Here is a 26,190-nt window from a genome sequence, read left to right as displayed (position 1 = left end):
AAAACACCAACATGATCTCCCAGATAGCTTGGCATTGTTCTCTGTCCGCCCAGCTGTAACACAGTATCATTCATGTAAGTGCCGCCCTATAGGCACATGGCCGACAGTTACGGTGTTGATCGTCCGCCTCAAAGTAATTGTACCATGGCGTGCAAGCACCATGGCGTTCACTGCAACCTTCCTCTACCAACCGTCGGCGAGTTATTCTCACCTTGACTCTTCGACTACCGGCAGGAAGGGCGGTTTTATTTAATGCTAGTATTGATGTAGGCTGCCAGGTCGATCGGCAAAGATAGTAGGTACCTAAGGTAAGGAAGACCGTCGTCTGCGGAGACGGCGCTTGCGAAAAATACACTACACCGTAAGTATGGGGCTGTGTGAATGTGATAAGGCCCGGGCCAGGCAAAGTCTCGCCCTCTGTCTGACCTTACCCGGTCCGGGTCGGATGTGTATGCGGCCATGTTTCATCAAGAAGCTCGCTGGAGAGGACTGGGGGCGTAAATAAGTCAGCTACCGCCAAGTTAAGACGCGGGTTCGGTCCAGCCCAGCCGCCAACGCCCTACATCATCAAAGCGGGTTCCGAGGGGAGCAGCCACATGGGGAGAGACATATTTCTCATAGACAGCAAGTCCAATACTAATGGTAGGCATATATTTGAAAAGTAGGGAGGCATCGAGCAACAATCCTCATCAAATTCGACAGCGTCGATGCGTTGACAAATCAGTACCTAACATATCGGTATCTCGCACGTCTGCATGGCGCTAAACTGTATGCGAGAGAGCATACGGAAGTTGGGTAGCAACGAGAGCAACTGCCCCTTGCGTGCCGCATGCTTGCTGCCGGCTGAGGTGCATGAACATGATGACAGGAATGAATAGTGTGCGGATTAAGGAACTTGACCAGAGCGAAAATAGTGCCGGGAAGGGGGGGGGGGGGGCGCTCAGCCTTCCGGGCCTCGCTTGTGGCTTGACCAGACTTTCATGCGCAGAAGATGGGGATGAGAGAACATCGTGAAACCGGGTAACGAGCGGGATGATCGGCGTGGCTTCGGATTGTCCGAGCACCTTTGCGGATAACAACCATCGCGAGCGCTCTTTACACCACGGATTGCTGGATAAGGCATGCCTTGAGAGAGGTCGCTGCGACTGCCTGTTCATGAATTCGCTGCTCCGGATCGCCCAGTGCAGAATATCATCTGGCAATTACTACCCTAGCAAGACGCCATGACCAGTTCAAATCAAACATTATCGGGTTTCCATAGGTTACTTCGGAAGTAAGCGTGCCAACAAAAGGCAAGAAGCCGAAGGTCCCGCCGCCGAAGAGACCGCCGGTTTGACCCGAAGATGCAAGAACGGCGGCTATTATCCGTAGCCTGTCGAGCCTGTACCCATTCCCAGCCGACGACGCCCTACGGCTGCATATCTGTTGGTTCCAGGTTGAGCCTCTTTTTCTGGCCGCCATTGCCTGTTTATCCACCACGTCGATGTGAGAGAGAGCGGGCAGTGCACCGTCGGATGATGAAGCCAGGGAAGAAGCCGATGAGGCGCGAATCAGGACCGGCTAGGTATCATCATGTGCAATTGTCTGCTTCTTCTGCCCCTTGCGCGATGCAACCCCATGGCAGCCTCGTGTCGCGGCCAGCACCCAGATAGGAAAGCTGGCGAATTCCAAAAGGGGAACGAGCTGCACGATGCTGCCGTGCAAGTGCTCTGATGAGCGGGGGAATGACCACAAGCAGTGCTTCAACCAACAAGGTCGGGAGAGTTGCAAATTGATCCACAATCGAGGCGCTTCTTTGGCGGAGGGAAGAGGAAACGGCCGGGAGATCACAAAAGCAAGATCTTGTCATGGCTGTGGAGCATTGGAGCTCTGTGGGGCTCGGTATCCGTAGGCGATTGGCGGACTGTTCGATCCACAAGACGGGACGGAGTAGACTTATACAGTACAATGCATACATAAGGTAGGTATCCAGTATCTACATAGGTATCACGTACTGTACAATACAGGCCTTCAGATACGCAGTATCGCACCAGCTTGATGATGAAGGTTCATCATCATGATATCGTCGACTACAATCTCTCGATCGCCAATGGATGGCTAAGATACTATAGTATTAACCTTCTACTGGAGTCGATGGCCGTATCATTGTAGGGGACGTCGCGATGCCTTCGAACCTAGGCTGGGAGGGCAGCTTCCGTTGGGACGACATTGGGTCGATTATTTAGGTGATACTAGCACTTGGCGGAGTCGCGAGTCGGTGGTTTCTGGTGTGTCCTGCGCCGCCGATGTGAGGATCTGGATTTGCGTTTTGCGGAAGGCCTGCCGCGCTAGCCATCCACGGATGGGCCTTTCTGCATCCTCTCCTTCCGACGCGTTGAGAATTCATTACGAGATGAGCTCGGCCAGTGGGATGCAACGCCGGCCATGATGCGCTTGGACGGCTGTCTTACAGGACCATTTTCTGCCCAGCCAATGATATTCCCGCCCTTCCTGTCTTCGTCGCCGTTGGACAGACTCATCAGTCGCACTTTCATGAGTGAGAAGTTGGTATGGTACAGGTAGAGAGATCCCGGTAAACCAGATAACGGTTGCAACCCCAGATCACGTCAAGAGGATTGCATCTTCCGTACTGTGTACACTAGTACTGTAGACCTGCCCTGGCCGTTTTGCTAGAGGGTTCTCCTCGTGAAGTGCTTTGGATAGTAAGCCGGTAAGGTAGGTAGGTACCCATCTGCTGACGCATATGATCATGTCAGGTACACCTTGTCGCACCACGAGCTACGTAGTATGTGCCGGCATGCTGCGGCCATTGACCGAAGCAGTTGTACTAGTCCGTGGTGCAGATCCCCTGACTTGTCGATAATGCGATGGTGCGTTCTGGGAGAGGTGACCCGAAGGTTGTACGGGTTGAGTTGGAGATCCGGGAAGGAAATGAGCCAAGGAATCGTAGAAAAGCGGGGATAGGAAGAAAGGAACAGAGGAAAAATAGAAGAACAAGAAAGAATGAAAAGCGAGAAGAAGAGAGAGATGATGATGAAATGGTTGTTGAGTCTCTTGAGGTGTAAGTCCGGGCCGGCACGGATTTCTTTTTCTGCGAGAGCGCGGGTCTCGCGGCATGCCGAGCTGCGAAAGACGGGATGATCTTCAACCTGTTACACTGCGTAAAAATAAGTACTGTGTACTGTGTGAATCGGATTATCGGCGCTGCAGGCGACGGCTGAGTCGGCTTCGGGCGAGCGTTGGCTATATGGTCGCGGGCCGATGCGGATAGGGATGGGCGCGCTTGTGGATTTTCGAGCCTGGTTTGTCAAGACCAGCACTTGGTTGTTGTCCCCTCTCGATGATCGACTGCAGTGCTTGGCTTCCATTCAGTGGTGCTGCCAGAAACGGGCTGCAGAACAACAAGATGTTCCCCAGACGGCCGCAGCTGAAGGCCGTTCTTCGACCGGCTGTCCTTGCTCGCAGACGCATCCTTGTGGGCCCCCGGCTTCCCTGGGCGGAGCTGCCCGAGCCTCAGGGCAAGCGCGGCCCACCCTGACCCACTTCGGGTCTTGGGTGACCGTCGGGGAGAGTCCGTTGCACAACGTTGATTCGCACGCGGCTTTCGTGTGGCCTCTGTACTAGGCACGTATTGTCGACTAGAGCACGAATAAGTCGGAGGTTATCGAGGGATTTTCAGAAGCGTGAAACTGTAGGAAGACTCCGAGTCATGCTGAACACGAGTGAACCGGTTTCGGTCCATAACAAGCACGCATCTTCAGCTGTGGGGTAGATTGGCGGTAGTAATTGGTAGGTACTCTCCGTTCCTGCCGTACATGGATTTGGCTGTAAACGGCGCCTCCTCATGCTGCATTGCAGTCGGTGTATGTACTGTGCAGCCCATGGCAGATCAGAAAGTGCAAATGTTAGAGGTAATGGAACGTTAGACGGGAGAGTGCGCGGTATTCCCTCCTCCGATGATGTGTCAAAATCTCGCCGTTCCCGTACACCTTGATTCTGGAAGAAGGTTGCTACTGTATCCGTATCTAAGGTACCTACCAGCTACCTTAGGTATCTATTTAAGGTACCTAGGTAGTTATCTACGTATCCTAGTTATTCCGTACAGATCTCAACAACCGGGGAAGAGGACGGTAACAAAGCAGGATCAGCCACAAGCTTGCTAAAACGGCGCCTTCATGGGCCCACGGTTGCTTTTTGCTCGCCTGTCTGGGACGGGATATCAACCTTTTACGCACAGTGTCAGCGCATCGGCGCGACAGGGGAGCGACAGGGCATCACCTTCGTCCACGCTAGTCCGGGACGCGCCTTCCCTAAGGCCACACAGTAGGTGCAGACAGCTCGAAGCCTGTAATCGCCCCCTTCTTTTTTTTTGGTTTAGTATCCATTTGTCCCATTTTCAGGACCAGTCATGGACGTGCCTCAACCTGGAAGCGTGCTCAACTTAAGCCCGCTCGATCACGATCACAACAGAGCCCTTGTTCTTCGCCCGGGGCTCCGTCCCACCCCGGCTCGGGCAGGTCGCGCCTCCTCACCACATTTTCCTCCCGCCCGCGCCCTCCAGTGTGAAGTGTGTGTGGTGTGTGAAGTCCGGGCCCCCACCTCACTCCCCTGCTCGCCCATGCCCATGCTTCCACTCGGGGCCCTGGGGCCAGTGCCCTCCCACATAGGGCAGCCCGGCCCCTGGAGCCCCTGCCGGGAGATTCCCACACACATTAGGTGCGTCTAGCGGAGCTGTGCCCTGGCATACATATGCCGCTTGGGGCAGGCCTTTCTCTGCCCAAATGCCTGCCCGCCCTCCGTCCTACCGCACGCCTTCCTTACCTATCTCGTTCCAGTTCCAGAGGTTGGACTGCATCTGAGGCGCCTGCTCTGCAGCAGCCTGCCGTCCTCCCACTGGCTGATCCACGTTGTTTGCTCTCGACTGCATCATCGCCGCTGCCGTTGAGGCAAGCTTACTCCAGCCCTCGGCCAGTTCTCGGCAGCTCGATGCGTTGTTGACGTCGACCTGAACCTGACCGTCGCCCGAATAGGTGGCCCCAACAGGAGCAGAACAGGGTCAGGTCCGCAGGTCGCTCTCCAGCCCTCTCTTCGCTGCTCAATCAGGAGGTGGGCGCGCTTGTTGCTGAAGGGTCGGGTGGTCGATGAGTTTGACCGAGCAACCTGGAAGGACAGGACAACCGTCACTAATTGTGGCCTGGGGGAGAGCCTCCGACAAGAGCGGCTCCCATATATTTCGCGAGCGCCGCTTTCACCGGACCTATCCCGCCGAGTCCCCGGGCCAAGGCACAACCCCGACCACATACCACGCCCATCCCTGACCCAGACCTGCCGAACGGCCAAACCCCCACCAACGCTTCTGCAGCCGCGACGCTACCACTACCTTTCCTGTGAAAGTATTGTGTTACTCCGCACCTAGCTGCCCCCAAGAACTGCAACCTCCTCCACGGCCAGACCGCTGCATGTCCGATCCAGGGGACCAATTGGTGTCGGACAGCCCCCGTATCATGCATGCCGTCTCCTGACTGTGTCTTGTCCACCCCTTCCGGACGGGCTAATCCCGACAACTGCTAGTTAGAGTCCGTGTGGCCCTTGATCACCAGTGGCTCTTCACGGCACCAATCCCACTACCAGTCTTGCTTGTCCCCATCCGCTCGCGCCGCCCGCCCGGTTTCGTCTGAGCCAGACGAAGCGCCCGTCACCATGCACAACCAGATCACGGCTTCCACGGGTATGGACCAACAGAGTCACCTCGCACCCGACAACACCTATGGTAATGAGAACTGGGTCGACATGAACTCCTTCCAGCACCAGACCACAATGCCCGACTATAGCGGCGGATTCGCCTACATGCCTCCTATAAACCACGGACTGCCTTCGGAATCCCTCAGCAGAATGCCGCCGCCACCTCCTCCGCAGCCGATGCACCAGCAGCCGCAGGCCAGTCACACGCAGCTGCCGATGCTCATGATGCCCCCGGTGACGTTTCCGAGTATGTTGACGAACCCGAACACCTACGGACCGCCGCACTCTGCTCCACCAGTTGCCATCCCCTCCATTGCGGCTCCGCTCAAAGCCTCAAAGTTGCCCGCAATCCAGACCACATCGCAGCCAAGGAAGACCCTGACAGACGAGGACCGCCGGGCAATGTGTCAGTATGCCGAGGACCATCCTACTGCCAAACAGACAGACATTGGCGCTCGTTTTGGGGTGGAGAGGAGGTAGGTGACCCGGATTACACTTTGCCTCGGGGCGATCTCTCGGCTGGCTCTAACATGGTCTGCTAGCACCGTATCCAAGGTCTTGCGGAATAAAGAAAAGTATTTGAACGCCGAGGAGCGCAGCAGCTCTCCGGTCAGGCGCATCGGCAAGGGGAAAGGGGTCGACCTCGAGAAGACACTGACAAATTTCCTTCGGAAGGCCCAGAAATCGGGCATCGCGGTCACGAGCGAAACTCTCAAGGAAAGGGCACGCCTGTTCGCATCCCTAGCCACTGGTGACTCGTTTTCCGAGCCTATCAGCTCTGCCTGGCTCGATAAGTTCATGCTCAAGCATGGCATCGGCCCGGGTAGATTGATACGTCGGGCGTCCGAGACCAACATTCCCGACAGTATCCGTGCCTCTGGCTCACCGTCCCTGGCACCGTCTCAGCCTCAAAGTGCGATTTCCCCCGCCTCTCCGTCGGGCCATCTTTCCCCGTCTCCCTTGTCGGCGAACAGGAGCGACGAGGAGAAGGAGAGTATGAACAGCTTCATGGACTTCACCGCGGATGGCGTCTACAAGCACTCGAACTCACAGAGCACGACGTCTTTGTCCAGCGCCTTCACCGATGCGGCAACCCCGTCCTTCCCGGGCAGTGCAATAAGCCCCACAGCCTCGTTCAACTTCTCCCCTGACTCCAATGTTGGCTCGTTTCTCCCTGCAGACCAGAGCAGACAACTCCCGGGGCACGGGGCTGGGTTTCAGCGACCGCGAAGCCAGACTTTCCCCACCCTAGATCTTGAGTATATGAATCAACCTCAGTCAACGGAGCCTGCGACGCCAAAGTACCATGTCTCGTCCACCGCTCCATCTTCCGCGTTGGAGGCATCAACTCAGGAACACAATGGATCGAGCTTCAGCTTTGAGCAGGCGGTATCGCCTCAGCTTCGCCGCAGCAGCAGCAACAGCAGCATCGCCGGCCGGTCAACGACCACCACAGCAATGTCCAGTGCCGTTGGCCCATCCCCGGGCTCCCCTACGCAGGAGGATGCACGCAGGGCTGCCGACACTCTACTGTCGTTCATTTCGAATGCCAGCGGATTTGTCGACCATCACGAATACTTGACTGTCGTGAGGCTAACGGAGAAGCTGCGGATACACCAGAGCCAGCTTGCCAAGGCCGCAATCCACGGGATGGGAGGGCTGTCTCGAATCCCCGAAGGCGACAACGAGATGCCGAATGCACCGCCCTCTATGATGAAGGCGGAATCAACCATGAATGGCTAGGGAGCATGGTCATTGCGAATTTTTTCGTCGACATCGAGATCCTGACACAGGCGAAGTGAAGCGCAAGATGAGTTCATGGCCGCGACGACGTGACGTTCCGGCAGCCTCAAGGAGGAGAACCGCGGAAGATATAAACCATCTCATACACGACACACGATATACCCGTTTACGCAGTTTCCAGTTTCTTATACCCAACTTCGCATTTCCATCACATATCCCTGCCGCTCAAGCCGCCGGAAGATGTCACGCTCACGCGAATCTTATTCGGAATTCACCTCGCGTCTTTTGTCCTTTTCTTCTGGCCCATTTTTTCGCTCGGGGCGTTTGACGTCCAATATGCCCTTACCATTGGGCTCGCCCCTGTTTAGCATGGTGCTATTTTTGTTTTGCTTTTTAACGTATATGCCTGCATGTTTGTACTTCTGGCGCATTTTTATTTCTCTATACGCTACATATTTCGCATCTCTGTCTCATCTAGGTGGCGGCTACAGGTAGGGCTTGTAAGACATGGGGATTACCGAAGCTATACCACTGCGCCTAGTAGGCAAAGCCGCGACATGATGGGATCGGATCACGCAGGCGCTTGGGAGTGGAGTGGGAGTGGGACATGAGCGGGACGGCACCCGGAGGAGGAGGGATCAGGAAGGGGTTAAAGGAGAACATTTGGATGGCATAATTCTGGAAAGGGAAACATGTGATCTAACTAGTCACCCCGTCAACAATGTGGCGGGTATTATGGGAATAGCATGCTATCTGGCAGAGGCAAAGCAAGGTTCATGAATTCATATTTCAAGCCTTTGCCTTGAGCGAGGGAGGCGTCTATAGCCGTTCTTTGCTATCTCCTCGCTGAAGACATGCGACTACTGGCAAGCCCTCAACGAGATCACACCTAGCCCGTTTAGCTCTCTCTCTCGGCGTCGGACTCGCAGCAAATCACAGGTCGATGCGGCCTTCTGAGTCTCCGAAAGACCACCACAGTACGGAGTACGTATGTACGAGATCTCTAGGTAATAATAATCTATGTACCAAAGTGAAACATGGAATCATGAGCAACATCATATATCCTACGAGTATATCACCATGATGAGCTAGCAAACTAAACCTCAACAGGAACCCTCTCCTCCCAGAGCTCCCAAACCCTCTTCTCTGTCAACTCGGGCAGCAAGCGCACAAGGATCAGCTCCAGGATGCTGTACACGAGGTGTTTGTTGCAGTACGCATCCGAAAAGACGTCCAGGATGGTTCGCTCAATCTCCTCCAGGATCACCTCGTCCTCTGCATCTGCATCTGCATCTGTATCGTCATCAACACCATCACCATCCTCGCCAAACGGGCTAATAACAATGTTAGCGGGATTCGGCGGCGGCGGCGGCGGCGGGGGATCAGCGCCAGCGCTAGCAGAATCATCGAGGGGACCCTGACCGCCGGTCTTCGGCCTCGGAGCGGGAGCGGACCGCCAGGACGGGGAGTGGGGTCTTGGCGGCGCTGCTGACGACCCTGACTGAGACTCCGATCTTGTCCCTTCCTGTCGACCTCGCGCTTGCATTGGTTCCACCTGCGCCGCTTGTGCCGCCGCCGCAGGCTCGACCTCTCTCATCAACAACGATGATGACAGTGAACCCCTGTCCGGATAGTCTCGCTTGGCACTGTCGTTGCCGTTGTCACGCTTCGTTGTCTCCTTCTTCTTGCTGTTGCTGCTGTTGCTGCCAGCCGCCTTCAGCTCTGCATATCCTTCCGTATTCTCCATTGTCCTTCTCCAAACGGGAATAGCTCGCAATAGTAGGCCACCGCCAAAGTACAGCCTTCCGATTCTTTTCGGAACCAGGGCCCAAAGCGCGCTAGCGCACCTGCGCCTGAGGGCGCGGAGCTCGGCATCGGAAGAGGGAGCGACCAGCGCGGGCTTGCCGGCGGGCATGTTGTTGGGGAACAGCGCCCCCCGCACGCTGCGGAGCAGGGGGGACAGATTGGCCGCATTTAAGACATGCCGATGAATGCCATAAGATAGGAGCCTATCAGAATTATGTGAGCATGGGCGGACATCGACAAGGTTTGCCTGGTCAGATAGAGAGGAGCGTATTGGGGGGCTTGTTTGAGGACTATTTATGCGTGGGGGATGCAGCAAAAAGGGGTGTGTGTGTGTGTGTGTGTGTGCTTGTGTGCAAGATCTCGAAGGTCACGCTGAGGGGAGCAAGTGCCCGGGCCGCAACCGGTTGGGCTGCCAGCGGGATCAGGTGTATGACAAAACGCGTGCAAAACGGTGAACAACGAGCAAGGGTAATGGCTATCGAGTGGAGGGGGCGGGCGGCACCGTCGCACAGAATGACGGCGTCAATGGACATCTCGCCGGCTGCAACGGCTTGCTCGCCGAGTACACTAGGGAGGTACCTCGGTCTGAGGGTCCGCAGGGAACTGACACATGGAGCCATCGACAGAGCGAACATGGGCCCATGCGTCTGTTCTCACGTCATATCTCATGCTCGAGGATACTTCCGGCAAGAGCGAAGACGGCATAGCTCACGACTTCCGGCCCATCGTCCGATGCATGAGCATCACGATGGCGTCCGAGTGTCATGCAAATGAGTGAGAGATCGCCGAGTTCCCTCGGTGAGAGGGCCTGGCGAACGGGCACTTGCATGGCGCGCCAATCTGATAATTGTGGTGAAAGGATCACGAGGCGACCTGTCATCCTCTCGAGAAATCTCGACAACCTTGGCGAGCTTTCTTAGACAACGCCAGCCGAAAAGGGGAAAGCTTCATCGCAGCGATCTGTCTCTGTTGAACAAGTCTTGCGTGCCATGGGACGGTGCGAAGCGTGGACTGGCGCCAAATGTTGGTGCCTCATGGGGGGGGGACTCGAGGCGTGAGCGCTCATGGAGTCATTCAGGATGGACAGGGGGGGATTCTTGATCCCTGTAGCCTTCCCCAGCTCGGCGCGTAAATGAGGCCCGTCGATGGTTCCTCTCGCGAAGCCCCACGAAGGCCTCGAGGCAATCAGACGGAGCCAAGGCCAGGGCAATTTGCGATTGGCCCAACGTCCCAGATGCACGGCTGGTCAATGACAAGAAGCGGCAGGAGGCGTCACCTGCGGGTCGCCGATTCGGCCGCATGACATGTGGGAGGTGTGTTCCACCGCAGCCAGGCTTTTCCCGCAACTCCCCTCTTGTGAGCCACGATGGGGCAGATGCACTGTATCCAGTGACCTCCCGCTTTTGGCGGCGGAGGACCTCCATTAGAGAACTCCAATACTGCGCTCGCAACTGATGGAGTCGCGGAATACACGCTGTTGCGCTGTGGATCTATGGCTACCGGGTCCAGTGACTGACTGGCCATGCAGTGTGACAGACCAACTTGGGGAAAAAGAGTGTTTGATAATGCAGAGAGCGAATAGAAGATGGAGCCTCCTACCTGTCGAGTCTGCCGTCCACGCCGGCGATTCGTCCTGGTCCCATGACGGCAATCCACTGGAGCAGGGAGAGTGCGCCACAGAGCCACGGCATCCGTTTATCCATCTCGGAGAGATTCGATACGGCTGACCAGCATCGAAAGGCCAGGACGGGCGTCTTAGAGGAGCTAGAGAGTCGGGGCGTCTCCTGGCTGGTCGGGTGTCGGGCTTGCCCCTTAGGAACGCCTGTGTCTCGAGGGACTCGCCGAGGCAAAGAGCCGGACGTCACGAGGATTGCAAAAGCCGTTTTGATGAATGAGACTGCGAGGAAGCACCACTGCAGGAAGGCCCAAAATAGGGCGTGAACCGAAAACACCCTACGGCCAGCCGAGTGACTAGTGTTCGATTGCATCGAACGGTCCACACCCTCGGCTGTCTTGGGCCGTCTGGTCGTTCTGGATGCAATGATGAGAAGTTCCCAGATGAGCCATGGCTCCGATAGTCTGCCGGCCACTGTGTTCCCGATAATTAGCTCCGACAGTATTTGGCCAACCAGAGCTGCCAGGCAGCTGTTTTCGAGGTCTTCGGTGGGGAGGAGGATGGCCAGGAATGCATAGACGAGAAGCTGGCGGTATGCTGTTTCGTTTTCGGCCTGGGCGGCGACGCTCTCAGGGTCGTCTGGCCGAGGCACTGGAGAAAGCGCGGGCAGAGGGCACAGCGAGTGATAAATCTCGCGTGGGTCTTTCCCGACTGGTGGCTGGGTGATGGCATCGTGGGCCACTCGGTAGGCTAGCGTTCCGAGGTGTCAGTAGAACACACGAGGGGGGGCTCCGGTGATTTCGAAGCAAACGAAGGGTGCGGACGGACCGGTGACATGCTTGTCGAATAGCTCGGGAATTTCGTCGAATAGCAAGCTCTCCAAGTCCACCTTTCTCAACCGCTGCTCGAGTGCTCTGGTGATATGGGCAATGACCTGCACGATCTCGGCCACGAAGGTCTCATCGGGCGTGATCTTGGCGTACCAGTTCTGCACATACTCCCTCAGGAGAATGGCGATGAGAGCGTAGAGCTGCAGATCGACGTCGTTGCGGCTGGTCAATGGCGGTAAGACGTCCTCTATCGACGCCGGCGAGCTCCTGCCCTTGTCGGCTTGCTGGGGACAGAGAATGCGGCGGATTAGGAAGGCCGTCGCCTTGTCCGAGAGCGGGTCGGTGGATGCCGCGCGAGCCCCGCGGCGAGGTCCTCCTGCCTGCTCAGGCTGTGCGCCGGTTCCTGTCGATGTTAAAGTATGGCTAGTCCGTGATTTGGGTGGCGCGGTCGCATCCGCTTGTATGCCCGAGGTGCGTGGCGGCCTGGGTTGAAGATCCGGCGTGTGCGCATGAGGTTGCGCAGCGGCGGTCGTCATGGTGGGCAGAGTTGACAATAGCGTCCCGTCGTCATGATGGAGTCGCAGCTCCAAGTAGAAATTATGGAAGCGTGCACCTCGTCGCTCAACCGTTTTTCAGCGGGTGTTGGTGGTGTTCTACGTCAGTAGGAGCATCTTCCATTTTCCCCCTTCGAGACTTAAATCATCGAGGGTTGGTAGGTACGACAGCGGGACGGAAAGCGGCGGTCATCAATCGCTTATCGGACTCGCATGCAATCTGCCGAGTGCCAACAACATCCGACCGATTTGAAAACGGCAGGCGGTGAACATCCACAACACTTCAAGACACTGGTGTGATATTCAAGACCATCGCTTTTTGAATCAAATGTTCTTGTTACAAGGGGATAGGACATACGTACCTACCTTTACCGAGATGCATGATAAAACCGTGTTTGGCAGCGCATTAGGGTGTCTGGCTCTATGCAGCGAACAGCAGCAGTTCATGGCATCCTCCAACATTTTCGGCGTGAAACCGCCTTGCAAGTCCGCCCAGCTCAAGACAAGGCTGCGTCTTTCTCTCGTTGATGGACGCGTAGAGACTAGAGAGTGGCATCCGTGCACAGCGTTAGACCGGGTTTGTGCACACGATGCTTGTACTCCACATACACGGGCGAGACGAGCTGGCCCAAATCTATTATACAGGTTAAGAGGTTCCGACACAAGACTCAAGAGAGAGTCAAGAGGCCCATGGCCCCGCTCATTCCTCAGACTTGCGCGTCGTCTCATATCTGCGGAAGAGCCAATGTCAGTCACCTGGAAGCTGATGGTTTGCTTTATGGGAATCAGGAGCGGAGCTTACCTCTTGCCTCTAAAAGCCCACACCCCCCAGTTGCCTGCGCTGACATCCTGAGGGTCTAGGTCATTCAGGTCCCATCGGAGGCTGCGGAACCGGTTCTCGCCGGGCTCCAACAGCACGTCGAACTCGCCAGCCGCCGTCTTGTTAACCCAGTCAATGTCGCGCTGCATGTCAGCCTGGGTATAGCCGGTAACAATGATGGGCGCCTTAGTCTCCAGCAGCATAGGCAGCGTCTCCTCCCATTCGTGCGAGCTAGCTGGATGACCCAAGCCCGGATGGAACAGGACGAAGCAGTCGAAGTAGGGATCGTAGGGATAGAAGTAGCCCGTCCTGTGGATGGTGTGATAGTAGTCGACAATGGTGCTGATCTTCATTGTCGGCCACACCCTGTCCTCGACTATGGTGCCGAACGGGTTGGACGGCGTCCGTGGAGGGAGAGGGAACTCGTCGTCTCTGTTAAGCATGCTCTCTGGGCCAATGAAGATGAGGTGGATCCTCGACCGAGGGAAGAGGTGCGCCAGTTGAACCCAAACATCTCGAGGGAGTGATGACTCGGCCCGAGCACCCAGAATGAAAATGCGCACCGCCGGGGATTCCATGCGCAGGCCCTTCACGTCCAGCCCGCCGCCCGACTTTGAAGGATGAAGAGTATACCGGAGCGCTTAAGAAGGGGTCAGATTGTTCGTCTGCAGACGGTCCTCAGGTCGCGACACCTACCGCTTAAGCTCTTGAGACCCTCCACCGTCAGCCTGCCACCGGGCTTGATGCTGTATGGGCTGAGTTCGTGGATGACGCTTCCGATAGTGACCGGATAGGTCAGAAGCCTCGTTGCTTGCCTCATGCTCCGGTCGTCGTTGACGGCATTGAACTCGCGGGTGTACAAGAAGGTATCCCAGTTGGTCATGTTGATCAGCGCATCATCCATCTGTGGCCCGGCATACTCGAACTCGGGGAAAAAGCGGCCTGACCGGAGGTCATGGTCGTCCTCGTTGATCTGGCGCAGAGTGTCGCAAATTTGGAGATGCGCCTCGTAGTCATCGGCCCAGTGCTCCTTGCTGCAGTACACCGGGATACCGCAATCCGGGCACTCGAAATCGACATGCGCCGGGGCCATGGCGCCCCCTGGCTGGTGGTCATGGTGTGGGCATCCCGCATGTTGTCGTATGAAGGCCGCGCGTCGCCGGATCTCTGGGATCGGGGAGTTGGTGAAGGAGTGGAAGAGGTCATCGGGCGACAGGACCCGCGTCGGTTTCGACTCGGAAGTAGGCTGCGCAACCGCGGAGGATAATCGCTTGGACACAAGGCCTGAGCCGGCCCGGGCGGCGGGGCCGGGAAGGATACTGCCATGTTTCGCCCGGGGGCGCTTCTCTGAAAGTGACCGCCGCTGTAGCTGGGAAACATTGAGCAAGCCATTGGACAGCCGGCCTTGTCTTGCCAGAGAGACAGAGCATCGTGTGCAAACTCTTGACAGCGCGGAGCGCGCTGCGAGTTCCGCCGGGAGAGCCATTGCACTTGCACCTAACGCCGATATCTTACGACGGGAACTTTTTCGAGACGTGAGCTCTCGGGTGCCGAGCTGCTCCCCGGACTGATGTCGCCCAATCAGAGCAGCTCAGCCACGTCGGAAGATGAAGAGCTCAGGGTGTGTTAACTTGACTGTGCAGGGAGCTCTCAAGCCTCAACCATGGTCAACCCTAACCCCTGCCGTCCGAAGCTCACGCCCTTGAGGTTGGCGAAGGAAAAGAGAACTTGAAGTACTAGTATTGTAAGATTGTAAGATTGTGCAGAGTGAGATCTTGAGGAGTAAGTACCAGGTAGTAGTTAAGGTACGGAGGTACACTTCTGAATGACGTCTATGCCTCCGATGTTGCATAATTGAGGTGACCTCTCTGCGACATCAAGAAACACCCTAAGTAACGCCAGCCAGCTAGTCCATTCGCGGGAGTCGCACTGTACAGTTACTCCGTCAGATGTGGCGGAGTGGCTGCGCTAACGGGAGTAACTTCCTACCGAACGAGCTCCAATCGTTTTTTTCAACGACCGAGCTAACTTCAGATCCAGCACAACACCATCGCGTCAAGGCTGCAACCGTTGTCCCAGCAAAGCCGCGCCGGCTTTCTGCGCATCTCGGGAACCATGGCGACGACGTCGAACATGTTCCTGTATTCGCTGACGATCCAGCCGCCGACAGCCATCACGCAGGCGCTGCTGGGTCAGTTCTCGGGAACTAAGGAGCAGCAAATCATCACGGCGTCAGGGTCGCGCCTTACTCTTCTCCAGCCGGATCCCAGGCAAGGGAAGGTCAACACGCTGTTATCCCATGACATCTTCGGCATCATCAGGTCCATTGCTTCCTTCCGGCTCGCTGGAAGCCACAAGGGTGAGTGGTTTCGTCGAGCACCTGCCCCCTTTCACCGTTTCTTGGACACTTAGTGATTTTTCATCCGCTCTGCAGCTTTGGCGGGATGATATCCGCGTGGTGGCCTGCGGAATCCTTCAGAATCTCGCTGTAAGCCGGGACTGTGCTAAAACGCTGTCTGCACCTAGACTACATTATTCTCGCGACAGATTCCGGCCGCATCGCCATCGTCGAGTACCTGCCCAAAGTGAACAGGTTTTCGCGGATCCACCTCGAAACCTTCGGGAAGTCTGGGGTTCGCCGCGTCATCCCCGGCCAGTACTTGGCTGCCGACCCCAAGGGCAGAGCGTGCCTCATCGCATCCGTCGAAAAGAACAAGCTGGTCTATGTTCTGAATCGGAATGCTCAGGCGGAGCTGACCATCTCGTCGCCACTTGAGGCGCATAAGTCTGGAGTGCTGGTGTTATCGCTCGTCGCTCTCGATGTTGGTTACGCCAACCCTGTCTTTGCTGCCCTCGAGATCGACTATTCCGAGGCAGACCAAGACCCTACTGGCGAGGCGGCAAAGGAGGCTGACGCGCAACTCGTCTACTACGAGCTTGACCTGGGGCTCAACCACGTGGTTCGCAAGTGGTCCGATACGGTTGACCCTACCTCTTCGCTGCTCTTCCAGGTCCCTGGAGGCAACGATGGGCCTAGTGGTGTCTTGGTTTGCGGGGAGGAGAATGTCACCTACCGTCATTCCAACCAGGAGGCCTTCCGCGTCCCCATTCCCAGGCGACGTGGGGCTACTGAGGACCCCCAGAGAAAGCGCACCATTGTGTCAGGAGTAATGCACAAGCTCAAGGGCAGTGCGGGCGCATTCTTCTTCCTGCTCCAGACCGAGGATGGCGACCTGTTCAAGGTCACGCTCGATATGGTTGAGGATGGCGAGGGCAACCCGACCGGTGAAGTTCGGCGTCTCAAAATCAAGTACTTTGACACAGTACCGGTCGCCCAAAGCCTGTGCATTTTGAAGAGTGGTTTCCTCTTTGCCGCAAGCGAATTCGGCAACCATCACTTTTACCAATTCGAGAAACTCGGAGATGACGATGAGGAGCTGGAATTTTCGAGCGACGACTTCCCGACGGACCCTCGAGCCTCCTACAACCCTGTCTACTTCCACCCTCGGCCGCTGGAAAACCTCGTGCTTGTTGAGAGCATCGACTCAATGAACCCCCAGGTCGACTGCAAGGTTGCAAACCTGACAGGCGAGGACGCCCCCCAGATTTACTCGGTTTGCGGGAATAGGGCGAGAAGCACTTTCCGTATGCTCAAACATGGTCTCGAAGTGTCGGAAATTGTCGCATCTGAGCTTCCAGGCACGCCCTCTGCGGTCTGGACAACCAAGCTCACGAAGTACGACGAATATGATGGTTATATGGTGCTCTCGTTCACCAATGCGACCCTTGTGCTGAGCATTGGAGAGACCGTCGAGGAGGTTACTGAAAGCGGCCTCTTGACAAGCGTGCCGACTCTGGCGGTTCAGCAGCTAGGTGAAGAAGGGCTGATCCAAGTTCACCCCAAGGGCATTAGGCACATAGTTCAGGGCCGGGTCAACGAGTGGCCGGCCCCTCAACATCGATCTATTGTTGCCGCCGCGGCGAACGAGAATCAGGTCGTCATCGCGCTAAGCTCCGGCGAAATTGTCTACTTTGAGATGGATGCCGATGGATCGCTTGCCGAGTACGACGAGAAGAAAGAGATGTCGGGGACGGTCACGTCTCTCAGCTTGGGCAGGGTTCCTGAAGGCCTCAGGCGAAGCTCCTTCCTGGCTGTGGGATGTGATGACTGCACGGTCCGCATTCTCAGCCTTGACCCGGATTCGACTCTGGAGATGAAGTCCATCCAGGCATTGACATCAGCACCATCATCTCTGTTGATCATGTCGATGGAAGACTCATCCGGCGGGAACACGTTATACCTCCATATCGGGCTGCACTCTGGCGTATATCTGAGGACCGTTTTGGATGAAGTTACTGGCGAGCTGACGGACACACGGCAAAAGTTCCTCGGTCCTAAGCCCACCAAGCTCTTCCAGGTGTCAGTGCAGGCACAGTCATGCGTTCTGGCCCTCAGCTCGAGGCCCTGGCTCGGCTACACGGATCCTATCACGAAGAATTTCGTCATGACACCGTTGAGCTATACGGAACTCGAGTACGGCTGGAATTTCAGCAGCGAGCAGTGCCTCGAAGGCATGGTCGGTATCCATGCCAACTTCCTCAGGTCGGTTCACTTCTGCTTTGCATTTCCGCTCTATGATGATAAAAGGGATTCCTACGCCACGTGCTATGAGGCTTGAATACAACTGAAGTTGTATCAATTGTTCCTTCTGAGACGACTTGCATCACACCCGCTTTCGTTTCAACACTGCGTGTTTTGCACATACTGATCAATCTCACAGGATCTTCACGATAGAGAAGCTGGGTGAAACCATGATCCAGAAGTCCATCCCCCTGACATATACCCCAAAGCGGCTGGTCAAACATCCCGAGCAGCCGTACTTCTACACGATAGAGTCCGATAACAATACTCTACCACCAGAGCTCCGCGCTCAGCTCTTGGCCCAGTCGGGTGCTGTGAATGGAGATGCGGCAGTACTGCCGCCAGAAGACTTTGGATACCCTCGAGCCAAAGGCCGATGGGCGTCCTGCATCAGCATTGTTGACCCTCTTGGCGAAGAACCCAAGGTGCTTCAGAGGGTCGACCTGGAGGGGAACGAAGCCGCTGTGAGCGCAGCAGTCGTTCCCTTCGCCAGTCAGGATGGCGAGAGTTTTCTCATCGTTGGTACCGGAAAGGACATGGTTCTCAACCCACGCCAGTTCACCGAGGGATATATCCATGTCTACCGGTTCCATGAAGATGGCAAAGACTTGGAGTTCATTCACAAGACCAAGGTGGAAGAGCCACCGATGGCTCTCATTCCTTTCCAAGGCCGTCTTCTTGCCGGCATCGGCAAGATGCTCCGTGTCTACGACCTTGGTCTCAAGCAACTACTCAGGAAAGCACAGGGAGAAGTGGCGCCCCAACTAATCGTATCACTTCAATCCCAGGGCAGTCGCATCATCGTGGGTGATGTCCAACAGGGAATCACGTATGTCGTCTACAAGCCCGAAAGCAACAAGCTTATTCCCTTCGCGGATGACACGATCAACCGGTGGAATACATGTACTACCATGGTCGACTACGAGTCCGTGGCTGGGGGCGATAGATTCGGCAACGTGTGGATCCTGCGGGCCCCGGAGCGTGCTAGCCAGGAAAGCGACGAGCCGGGCTCCGAGATCCAGCTCCTCCACGCCCGGCCTTACCTCCACGGGGCGCCAAACCGGCTAAACCTAATGGTGCACTTTTACACGCAGGATCTGCCGACGAGCATCGTCAAGACCAACCTCGTGGTGGGTGGGCAGGACGTGCTCGTTTGGAGTGGGATCCAGGGCACGGTTGGTGTCCTGATCCCGTTCGTCAGCCGCGAGGATGTGGATTTCTTCCAGAACCTGGAGAGCCACATGCGGGCCGAAGACCCGCCGCTAGCAGGCCGCGACCATCTGATCTACCGTGGGTATTATGTCCCCGTCAAGGGGGTCATCGATGGTGATCTCTGCGAGAGGTTCAGCCTGCTGCCGAACGACAAGAAGCAGATGATTGCCGGGGAGTTGGACCGCTCGGTGCGGGAAATTGAGCGGAAGATCTCAGTATGTGAAGCACTTACGCCGATTGCACTGACATAACGCGATTGCTAACTCTGGCAGGATATCCGAACCAGATCTGCTTTCTGAGATGATAGCGAGCGAGGTGAACATATAGGCATGGGTTGAAGTTTGGACTATGTACTTCTAATACATGTACGGATTTGGCGCTCTGGGGTAAAAACGGCGTTTGTTGTCTCGCTGAGTGGACGCTTGTTCACAGCGGTCATCTGACCTTAGATTAAGGAGGGAAACAGGATGATCGTTGATACCCATCGACCATCGAGCATCGACCATCGAGCATGTGCGTCCCTTGCCCCGTTCATATCCACTCTTTATCACCTCACCACCTCGACCGGCTTAAGATGGACCATCCTCCGTCGCCCCCCTTTAGCAATTCCGAGCCCACACTCAACCCCTTCTTCCTCCCCTCCCCTTCCCTTTCCCCTTCGCATGAGTCTCCAGCGGATGGGCCCGCTCCCACGCAACGTCGTCCCAATAGCGCCTGACGGCCTCTGCGAAGTCGTACCCGCTCTCCTCCAGATACACGACGGCCGTGTCGTAGTCCGCCTCTTTGCACGCCACCATCCACCGCCGGATCGTCGTCTTCCGCTCCCTCTCGGCGTCGTCTTCCACCGGGTACGGCGACACTGATAACCCTCCTCCCTCGCCGCCGTTGTTGATCTGGTCGCCTCCAGGAAGAGGAGGAGGCCGACGACGATGACGTGTGATGTAGGCTGTGGGGATCAGGAGGGTGTGCCGCGCTGCCAGGAGGTAGTCGGCGTCTGCGGCGAGGTTGTTGTGGCGGCGCAGGACGGAGGCGGGGATCCCGTATCGCAGGGAGAGGGACACGATTGTGTCCGCGTCCGGGTGGGGTGGGTGCCGGAGGTGGTGGATCGTGTAGCCGGGTTGTGAAGCTGGGGCTGGTTCTTTCTTCTCGTCCGGCTGTGGTTGTGGTTGTGGTGGGGAGTCTGTAGACGAGGAGGGCGTGTAGGGCGGTGGTGAGACGGCTGGGGCGATGGCGGAGTAATAAGGGGGCGGGTCGCTTTCTGGCCTGCTTTCTCTCTCACCACTTGGCCGCTGGACGGTGCGGATGCTCGAGCGTAAGGGGGAGCGTCTGGAGGTCTGGCAATAGGGACAATAACTTAGGAAGCGGGGGTTTGTCTACATGTGATGTGATGTGTCAGTCTGCCGAATTCCGGATTGGAAAAGCTGAAAGGTGGTTATATAAAAGCCTACGTATATGCAGTCACCACAGATGACCCGGCCGCAGCAGTCTAGTTGTCTCTCTTGAGGTAACGCTTTCTCGGATGTGGAAGAGACGCCGGGAGCATCGGCGAGGAGTGTTGCGCAGGTGCAACAGGCCCTCTGGGACATTTTTTTTTTTGTTTTTGGCTATCGCGGTAAGCTTTTAGGTCGTATATCTATTGTCTACTAGGATAACAAAAGGGGTAGATTAACTCTCTGAGCGCAGGAGACTGGGAGAGTTGTGGTAGCAGGTGCTGGCTTGCAAGGTCCAGGGCTTCCATGATGGCGAAGTCGTTATCGATAATTAGGCCCTCGATCGCTCCATGAACGCTCTTATCTCCGAATCGACTCGTTCTTCTTTCCCTTCCCCGCGTCCAAAAAGAGAGCCGTTCACCAACCCACCTAGATCCCTAGGTAGTTTCACCGATAAGATCCAATCGAGGAGAGAGAAAGTGAAAGTGAAAAGACAAAAGAATACAAGTAAAGCTAAGAAGGAGGGAAAACAGGGGAGAAAGTAGAAAGAAAGAGAAGAGGTAAGTTAAATGCAAAGCAAGCTGCGATTGCTAACGTACCGCTTGTTTTGGCCCGGGGGGGCTCCACCACTAATACTCCGTATGCCCCGCGCGCCACGGGTCTGCAGGTGGCATTTTAGCCCACGATACACGAAACACTCGGGAGCGACATTGAAGGCAGCCTCGCAATGAATGGCTTACATGAATGTCTCAGGTACTGCAGGCGCCTAGCACACTAGCTACGGTGTACTACCATGTTGGCATTCGCGACGCCCGGCCTGCTGCACAAAACCACTTGTTCCGCGGTCCCGGGTCCGAATAATCAACAGGTGACCCGAAGAGGTCCCACACCGGCCTGCGGGGTCTCGTGGGACACCGCTACACGGCCGGGGCACATGAGACAGGTGATCAGCGAAAGACGCAGCAGCAGGCCTGTCCGGTGTGCATTCGAGGCATTCCAGATCAGACGGAGTTCACCGTCCCATGCCACCGGTTGCCAATCGGCGCTTTCATCTCTCTAAGTCGGTAACAGGGTAGGATGGGCGCGTCGAGGGACAGGGCTGTCGACCTGTTGAACCAACTCAAGTAATAAGTTACCCACCCCCCGCCTGGGAGAGCTCCATGAATCTTTTTACCGAGATATCAATGGCTTGCGGGCACTCTGCGGGGGTTCAAGGCAAATATGCCCACGAATGAACAGCCATTCTGCATGTTGCCCACGCTCCCCCTTCGAGTATCACAAGTTTCACAACTTCTGTTGTGCACAGTAGCTCCAGAAGTCCCCGACTGCAGAGGCCCGTTTGCGGGGCTCTCTGGCGGTGGGCGGGCCCAGGGAAATGGGCCTTCCGCAGACCGGTGAGAGTTAGGTAGGTACTATTTAGAGGAAGGAAGAGCCCGGGTGTCCAGTCTCCCTGCTAGATCTTCCGCCAAAACTCTAAGCTCGGCGGCAAATCTCATGATAATTCCGAACAGCTAGAACCAGCCATGGCGGTAGGTCGCCCACCCTAATTTGTCCATGTAAGAAAAATGAGTTGACGACGAGGACAACCGTATTACCCCGCTGAAGCTCCCCTATCCTCAACTTGTCTTGTTTGGGGATTCCCTCTTCCAGAACACTGCCGACGTTTCAGACGGCTTTTCATTCCAGGCTGCCCTACAAGCTCGTTAGTGTTCCAACTCGTTTGTCTGTTACGCCGAAACCCTCCGGCGCTGACGCAATCATGGCAGAGGTCATCCGAAGGCTCGATGTTGTCAACCGTGGATTCTCGGGCTACAACACATCCAATGCCCTGAGTATCTTGCCGCAGATCTTTGCGCCGCCAGGCCCAGGCGTACCCAACATCAAGTATCTTGTGAGCTGCTTCTGGCTGAATCGGGCAAATCCCTGAACCTGGCGTTGACCTCGTCATCAGTTCGTCCTGTTCGGTGCCAATGACGCCTGCATCCAGGTGCCCACAAACTTCCAGCATGTGCCCCTCGAGAAGTACAAGGCGAACCTCAAGCGCATCGTCCAGCATCCAAACATCGCGGCGCACAATCCCAAGATCTTCCTCATCACGCCGCCGCCGCTGGATGGAATCCACGTGAAGGAAATCGACGTGGCCAAAGGGCATCCTGAGGCGTTACGGCAAACCAAAGTCAGCGCGGCGTACTCGGAAGCCGCCCGGCAGGTGGCAGCCGAGAACCCGGGTGTCACGCTGATAGACTTGCACAAGGCTCTCATGGACAGAGCCATCGAAATGACCCCGGACTTCGATCCACACGGGCCAGCGCTCGGTGATCCGGAAGGCGGTGTTCGTGGCTACCTTGAGCACCTCCTCCCCGACGGGCTGCACCTGAGCGCAGAATCGTACCGCATCCTTTACGACCTCGTGCAGCCTCACGTCGGTGCAGAGTGGGCAGCCACGCCGGAGCAGGACAAGGTTGGTTATGTGATGCCTGAATGGCCTGACGCACCATGGCTGGAGGAAGACGCCCACCTCAAGGGGAAGTCTCTGCGATGAGTTCGGAAAGTGACGCGCACCCGGAAGGTGGGCACTGTGCACCCGCACTGGCACAGTACGACCTGCACGTGGTGTGCCTCCGGAATCGTACCCATGAAGAGGCTGATTCTGTGGCATATGCGAAGTAACAGTTCCATGTAGACATATTTGATGGGGAATTCAAACCACAAGCTCGCTGCCTATATGGAAAATCTTGCCGCGCTGTCTTGAATCTGGCAAGAAGCACCGGCGCAAGCAGAAGGGTAGCGAATTCAGGATACCTGGTACAGTACTGTGTTGTCGATACTGTATGAGGTAACAATGGCTTAGTCAGCAAGTAAGTTCGCCAAACGTCAATCCGTCATGCGGACGATGGACCGGACGGCCGCTGCATTCTCACTGGGCATTCATTCGCTTGCTTGAAGAAACCTTGAACAACTTCTCCAACAAACCAGTCCCGCTGATTCCCAACATCAAGACAGAAAAACCTGAGAGAATAGAAACCCCGGCGAAGCAAAGGGATCTTCACCTCCGCGTTTCATTTGCAACGCCCACGAACTACGAAGTATATACTACTCCATCTAATACACGTACGCCCAGACGTATCGCGTCCGGCCATTTCAAACCTCAGCAACCTTCCTTTCTGGAGCCACCCTCCTCCCCCCCACCCGCAACCATCAGCTTTCCGCTGCCGACCTGCGATCTTGAACTGGACGGACCCCGATTAATCGGTGCCTTGCTGCCTTAGTCAAGAACCCCGCGTTCCTCGCGATACGGATACTCCATCGGCTGAGCACACCTGCTGCTGTTCCATCTGCATTCGTTAGCTCCCTGGTCGGCGGGTCCTTGCCTATCTGCATCTACCTGCGTTTTGCACCGATCACGTCCTCACGCCCATCGCACTGGTCATTTTATCCCTGCTTGACGAACAGCAGGGCGACCATCGCCATATTTGGTGTCGATTTCTACCAACGTCATCAACTGGCAACGACTTCCGACAGAAAAGCTATCCGACCGACCACCCTCGTTTACGGCAAGTCGCTGAACTTCTTCACGGCCTATCTAAGCTTGCATTTAGGACCGTGCACGCATCCGCAGGCGCATCGAATACACTGGGGGCGACGAGAAATCGTGGAGACCTGTGGGGGTCTTTGCGGGCGATGAGGGGGGCGGCAGACCTCGAGAATTGATGGTATCAAGGATCGAGGTCGGGAACAGAACGCGAGCGGCCCCTCGGGCCTGGGAGTCTGATGAAGTCAGACATAATCATCCCCACGAGGCCTTTATCCGTTTTCGTTTCGAACCATACAACCTCGCTCGCGCCCTCCTCGGCCACGTCGTCCTGAATTATATTTTTTATACTCGGCTTTCGGTTTTCGGGCATGGATCCGATCTTCGCCGTCAGCCGTGAAGAGTTCTACGATGTTCAGATGGAGTTGAGGCGCATTCAGCATGTTCAGCACCTCCACGGGGAAAGACTACGGTCGCTGGAGAAACGCCAGGCTGATGATGCCGCCTTGAGGTCCGTCTGGAACTCCCCCTTTCCCAGTGCGCTAGGGGGGACTCCTCAACACGGTCAGCGCACCTCCTATCCCCAGCAATGCAACTCGTTCCTCTACGGACTTACTAATCGTGCCACAGGACCGGTAGTCTCCGGCGAGTTGATCAGTGATTTCGAAGACGAAGCCCAGAACCTTCTTGGGTCGCTCCAGCTCGAAACGGAGGATGAGCCGATACGACGGGGAGCAGCCTCGCGGGCCAACAGCGTTCGGTTCGATGAAAGTGCATTGCACGGTGCCAACAACAGCGGCCATGGCGGCCGCCAGTCTGGTGACTTTGGGATCATCCGCCCTGGAAGCGGCATGGGAGGTCACCAGATGATGGAGCGCTCATACTCACACAGGTCAGACGGGAGACACAGCTCGGCAGGGCACTCAGTCCATTCGATGCACTCGGGGATATCAGGGCGCACCAGCAGCCTGGGGCTAGACACTAATTTCGCGATTGGCGGCGACGAGGATGAGTCGGGCCTGGAGATGCCGGAGCGGCCTCCCATGTTATACATTCTTGGCTCACCCCCCTCCATCATCCGCTGCTGGCTGACCCCGACCTTCACATCCGACGGGCTTCTGTATGCCGTGGTGTGCACCGGGTCCCAAAAGTCGACCGTCGACTACACGCTACTCAAAGAGCTCGATTTAGTCAACAATATCCACAGGGACATAGACGGTGCTCACAGGATCACCCTGCCTGTGTTTTTGGCCGAGGCACGTGTTACGCAGGCAAACTCTCGGGCCGCGAGTCCGGGCCCGCATCTTCCCAATATCACGGCGTCCTTCGAAGTGACGGGCATGGCACAGCCGGAGTCGCCTGAATCGAAGAAGGCCATCCGCGTCTTCATCGGCAGCCACACGTTACGCATGCATGGCGCCGATATCTTGCTTTCGCGGAATCTGATGACCTTGTATGGAAGCGACCGCGATAAGCTTGCCATCCCTTTTGTGCGACCGGAGGATGACGCAGTTTTCAAGCATATAACTACGGCCAACGTGGTGCCGAGTAAGCACAAACTGAACGCTGCTGCCCCTGAGTTCGTTGCCAGCGACAAGTCAGCAAAAGGATCCGTACAGGATGCCAAAGACCAAGGTAGCTCCCGGTCGATGTCCATGGACAGCAACTCTGAGGCGGCAGTATCACCTCGGGCGCCTTCGGCTCAGCCTGCCAAACAATCCATCACCGGTGCGACACCCGAAAGCGCGGGAGAGAGCGCGAAGCAGTCGGCCGAGTCGGCTGCACCGCAATTAAATGGGAAAGAAGGTACGGGAGCAACGGAAGCTAACCGTCGGGATCCCGGCGCAGCCATCCAAACGCCGTGGCGGCAGAGGGCCACGGCAGGGCTCGGGGATAGCAGCACACCGTTGAGTGGATATCAGCCAGCTGCGCGGCCTCGCAGCATGAAAGTGCTGAAGCCGAACAGGTCGAGCAGTTCATCTATGAAGACCAGTGCGACATATGAGCCGGCGCCGACGTCACGGTCTAGCACCGAACAGAGACGTAATGGCGGCACAACGGCGATCAGCTGGGGCGGTTCGAAGCGTAGCCTGAGTGGCTCTGCGGCAAGCAGCTTCGGGGAAGCGAAATCGCCGAGCGGTCAGGAGACCGGGAAGGGGCCGTCAGCCGCACGAACGGCAAATAACCCTCTCGGGAGCGCGTCTGCGTTTTCCTGGATTGCTAAGCCGAGCCCGCCGACAACTGCTACCGACTAGTTGCGGCGG

The 26,190-nt window shown here is 56.5% G+C and overlaps 8 protein-coding genes across 8 annotated transcripts; 4 read left to right on the top strand and 4 right to left on the bottom strand.

Annotated features, from left to right (window-relative positions):
- The first annotated feature begins 5,501 nt into the window (after positions 1-5,501).
- On the top strand, positions 5,502-7,605 carry B0T15DRAFT_293653 (uncharacterized protein). The gene is made up of 2 exons (XM_062863738.1): positions 5,502-6,218; positions 6,285-7,605. Exons 1-2 carry the CDS (start codon positions 5,701-5,703, stop codon positions 7,483-7,485), a joined length of 1,719 nt encoding a protein of 572 aa, XP_062717914.1. The 5' UTR covers positions 5,502-5,700; the 3' UTR covers positions 7,486-7,605.
- Positions 7,606-8,281: 676 nt separating this feature from the next.
- Positions 8,282-9,491, bottom strand: B0T15DRAFT_293647 (uncharacterized protein). Its single transcript, XM_062863737.1, has one exon. The coding sequence runs from the start codon at positions 9,398-9,400 to the stop codon at positions 8,582-8,584; it is 819 nt and encodes a 272-aa protein (XP_062717913.1). The 5' UTR covers positions 9,401-9,491; the 3' UTR covers positions 8,282-8,581.
- Positions 9,492-10,551: 1,060 nt separating this feature from the next.
- Positions 10,552-12,526, bottom strand: B0T15DRAFT_542056 (PXA domain-containing protein). The gene is made up of 2 exons (XM_062869904.1): positions 11,735-12,526; positions 10,552-11,656 (listed from the first exon to the last, which is right to left on the bottom strand). The coding sequence occupies exons 1-2, from the start codon at positions 12,270-12,272 to the stop codon at positions 10,887-10,889; spliced, it is 1,308 nt and encodes a 435-aa protein (XP_062717912.1). The 5' UTR covers positions 12,273-12,526; the 3' UTR covers positions 10,552-10,886.
- On the bottom strand, positions 12,527-14,941 carry B0T15DRAFT_542054 (zinc-finger of mitochondrial splicing suppressor 51-domain-containing protein). Its single transcript, XM_062869903.1, has 4 exons — positions 14,901-14,941; positions 13,807-14,846; positions 13,093-13,750; positions 12,527-13,021 (listed from the first exon to the last, which is right to left on the bottom strand). The coding sequence occupies exons 2-4, from the start codon at positions 14,594-14,596 to the stop codon at positions 12,991-12,993; spliced, it is 1,479 nt and encodes a 492-aa protein (XP_062717911.1). The 5' UTR covers positions 14,597-14,846; positions 14,901-14,941; the 3' UTR covers positions 12,527-12,990.
- Positions 14,942-15,225: 284 nt separating this feature from the next.
- B0T15DRAFT_487361 (CPSF A subunit region-domain-containing protein) lies at positions 15,226-19,263 on the top strand (the record flags this gene model as incomplete). The annotated part of the gene is made up of 4 exons (XM_062866428.1): positions 15,226-15,469; positions 15,637-17,713; positions 17,892-19,179; positions 19,237-19,263. The coding sequence occupies 4 exons, from the start codon at positions 15,226-15,228 to the stop codon at positions 19,261-19,263; spliced, it is 3,636 nt and encodes a 1,211-aa protein (XP_062717910.1).
- Positions 19,264-19,584: 321 nt separating this feature from the next.
- On the bottom strand, positions 19,585-20,550 carry B0T15DRAFT_496600 (uncharacterized protein; the record flags this gene model as incomplete). The annotated part of the gene is made up of 2 exons (XM_062867186.1): positions 19,585-20,337; positions 20,413-20,550. The coding sequence occupies 2 exons, from the start codon at positions 20,548-20,550 to the stop codon at positions 19,585-19,587; spliced, it is 891 nt and encodes a 296-aa protein (XP_062717909.1).
- A 1,083-nt stretch (positions 20,551-21,633) lies between these two features.
- Positions 21,634-23,162, top strand: B0T15DRAFT_293045 (SGNH hydrolase-type esterase domain-containing protein). The gene is made up of 5 exons (XM_062863736.1): positions 21,634-21,799; positions 21,906-21,923; positions 22,000-22,096; positions 22,161-22,285; positions 22,346-23,162. Exons 2-5 carry the CDS (start codon positions 21,918-21,920, stop codon positions 22,934-22,936), a joined length of 819 nt encoding a protein of 272 aa, XP_062717908.1. The 5' UTR covers positions 21,634-21,799; positions 21,906-21,917; the 3' UTR covers positions 22,937-23,162.
- A 1,135-nt stretch (positions 23,163-24,297) lies between these two features.
- B0T15DRAFT_404242 (uncharacterized protein) lies at positions 24,298-26,181 on the top strand (the record flags this gene model as incomplete). Its single annotated transcript, XM_062865245.1, has 2 exons — positions 24,298-24,490; positions 24,557-26,181. 2 exons carry the CDS (start codon positions 24,298-24,300, stop codon positions 26,179-26,181), a joined length of 1,818 nt encoding a protein of 605 aa, XP_062717907.1.
- Between the last annotated feature and the right edge of the window lie 9 nt (positions 26,182-26,190).

This window comes from Chaetomium strumarium (assembly GCF_033439665.1).
Source record: "Chaetomium strumarium strain CBS 333.67 chromosome Unknown B0T15scaffold_7, whole genome shotgun sequence".
NCBI lineage: Eukaryota > Fungi > Ascomycota > Sordariomycetes > Sordariales > Chaetomiaceae > Chaetomium > Chaetomium strumarium.
Note: the sequence above shows the minus strand (reverse complement) of the source record. Positions and strands in the feature narration are given on the sequence as shown.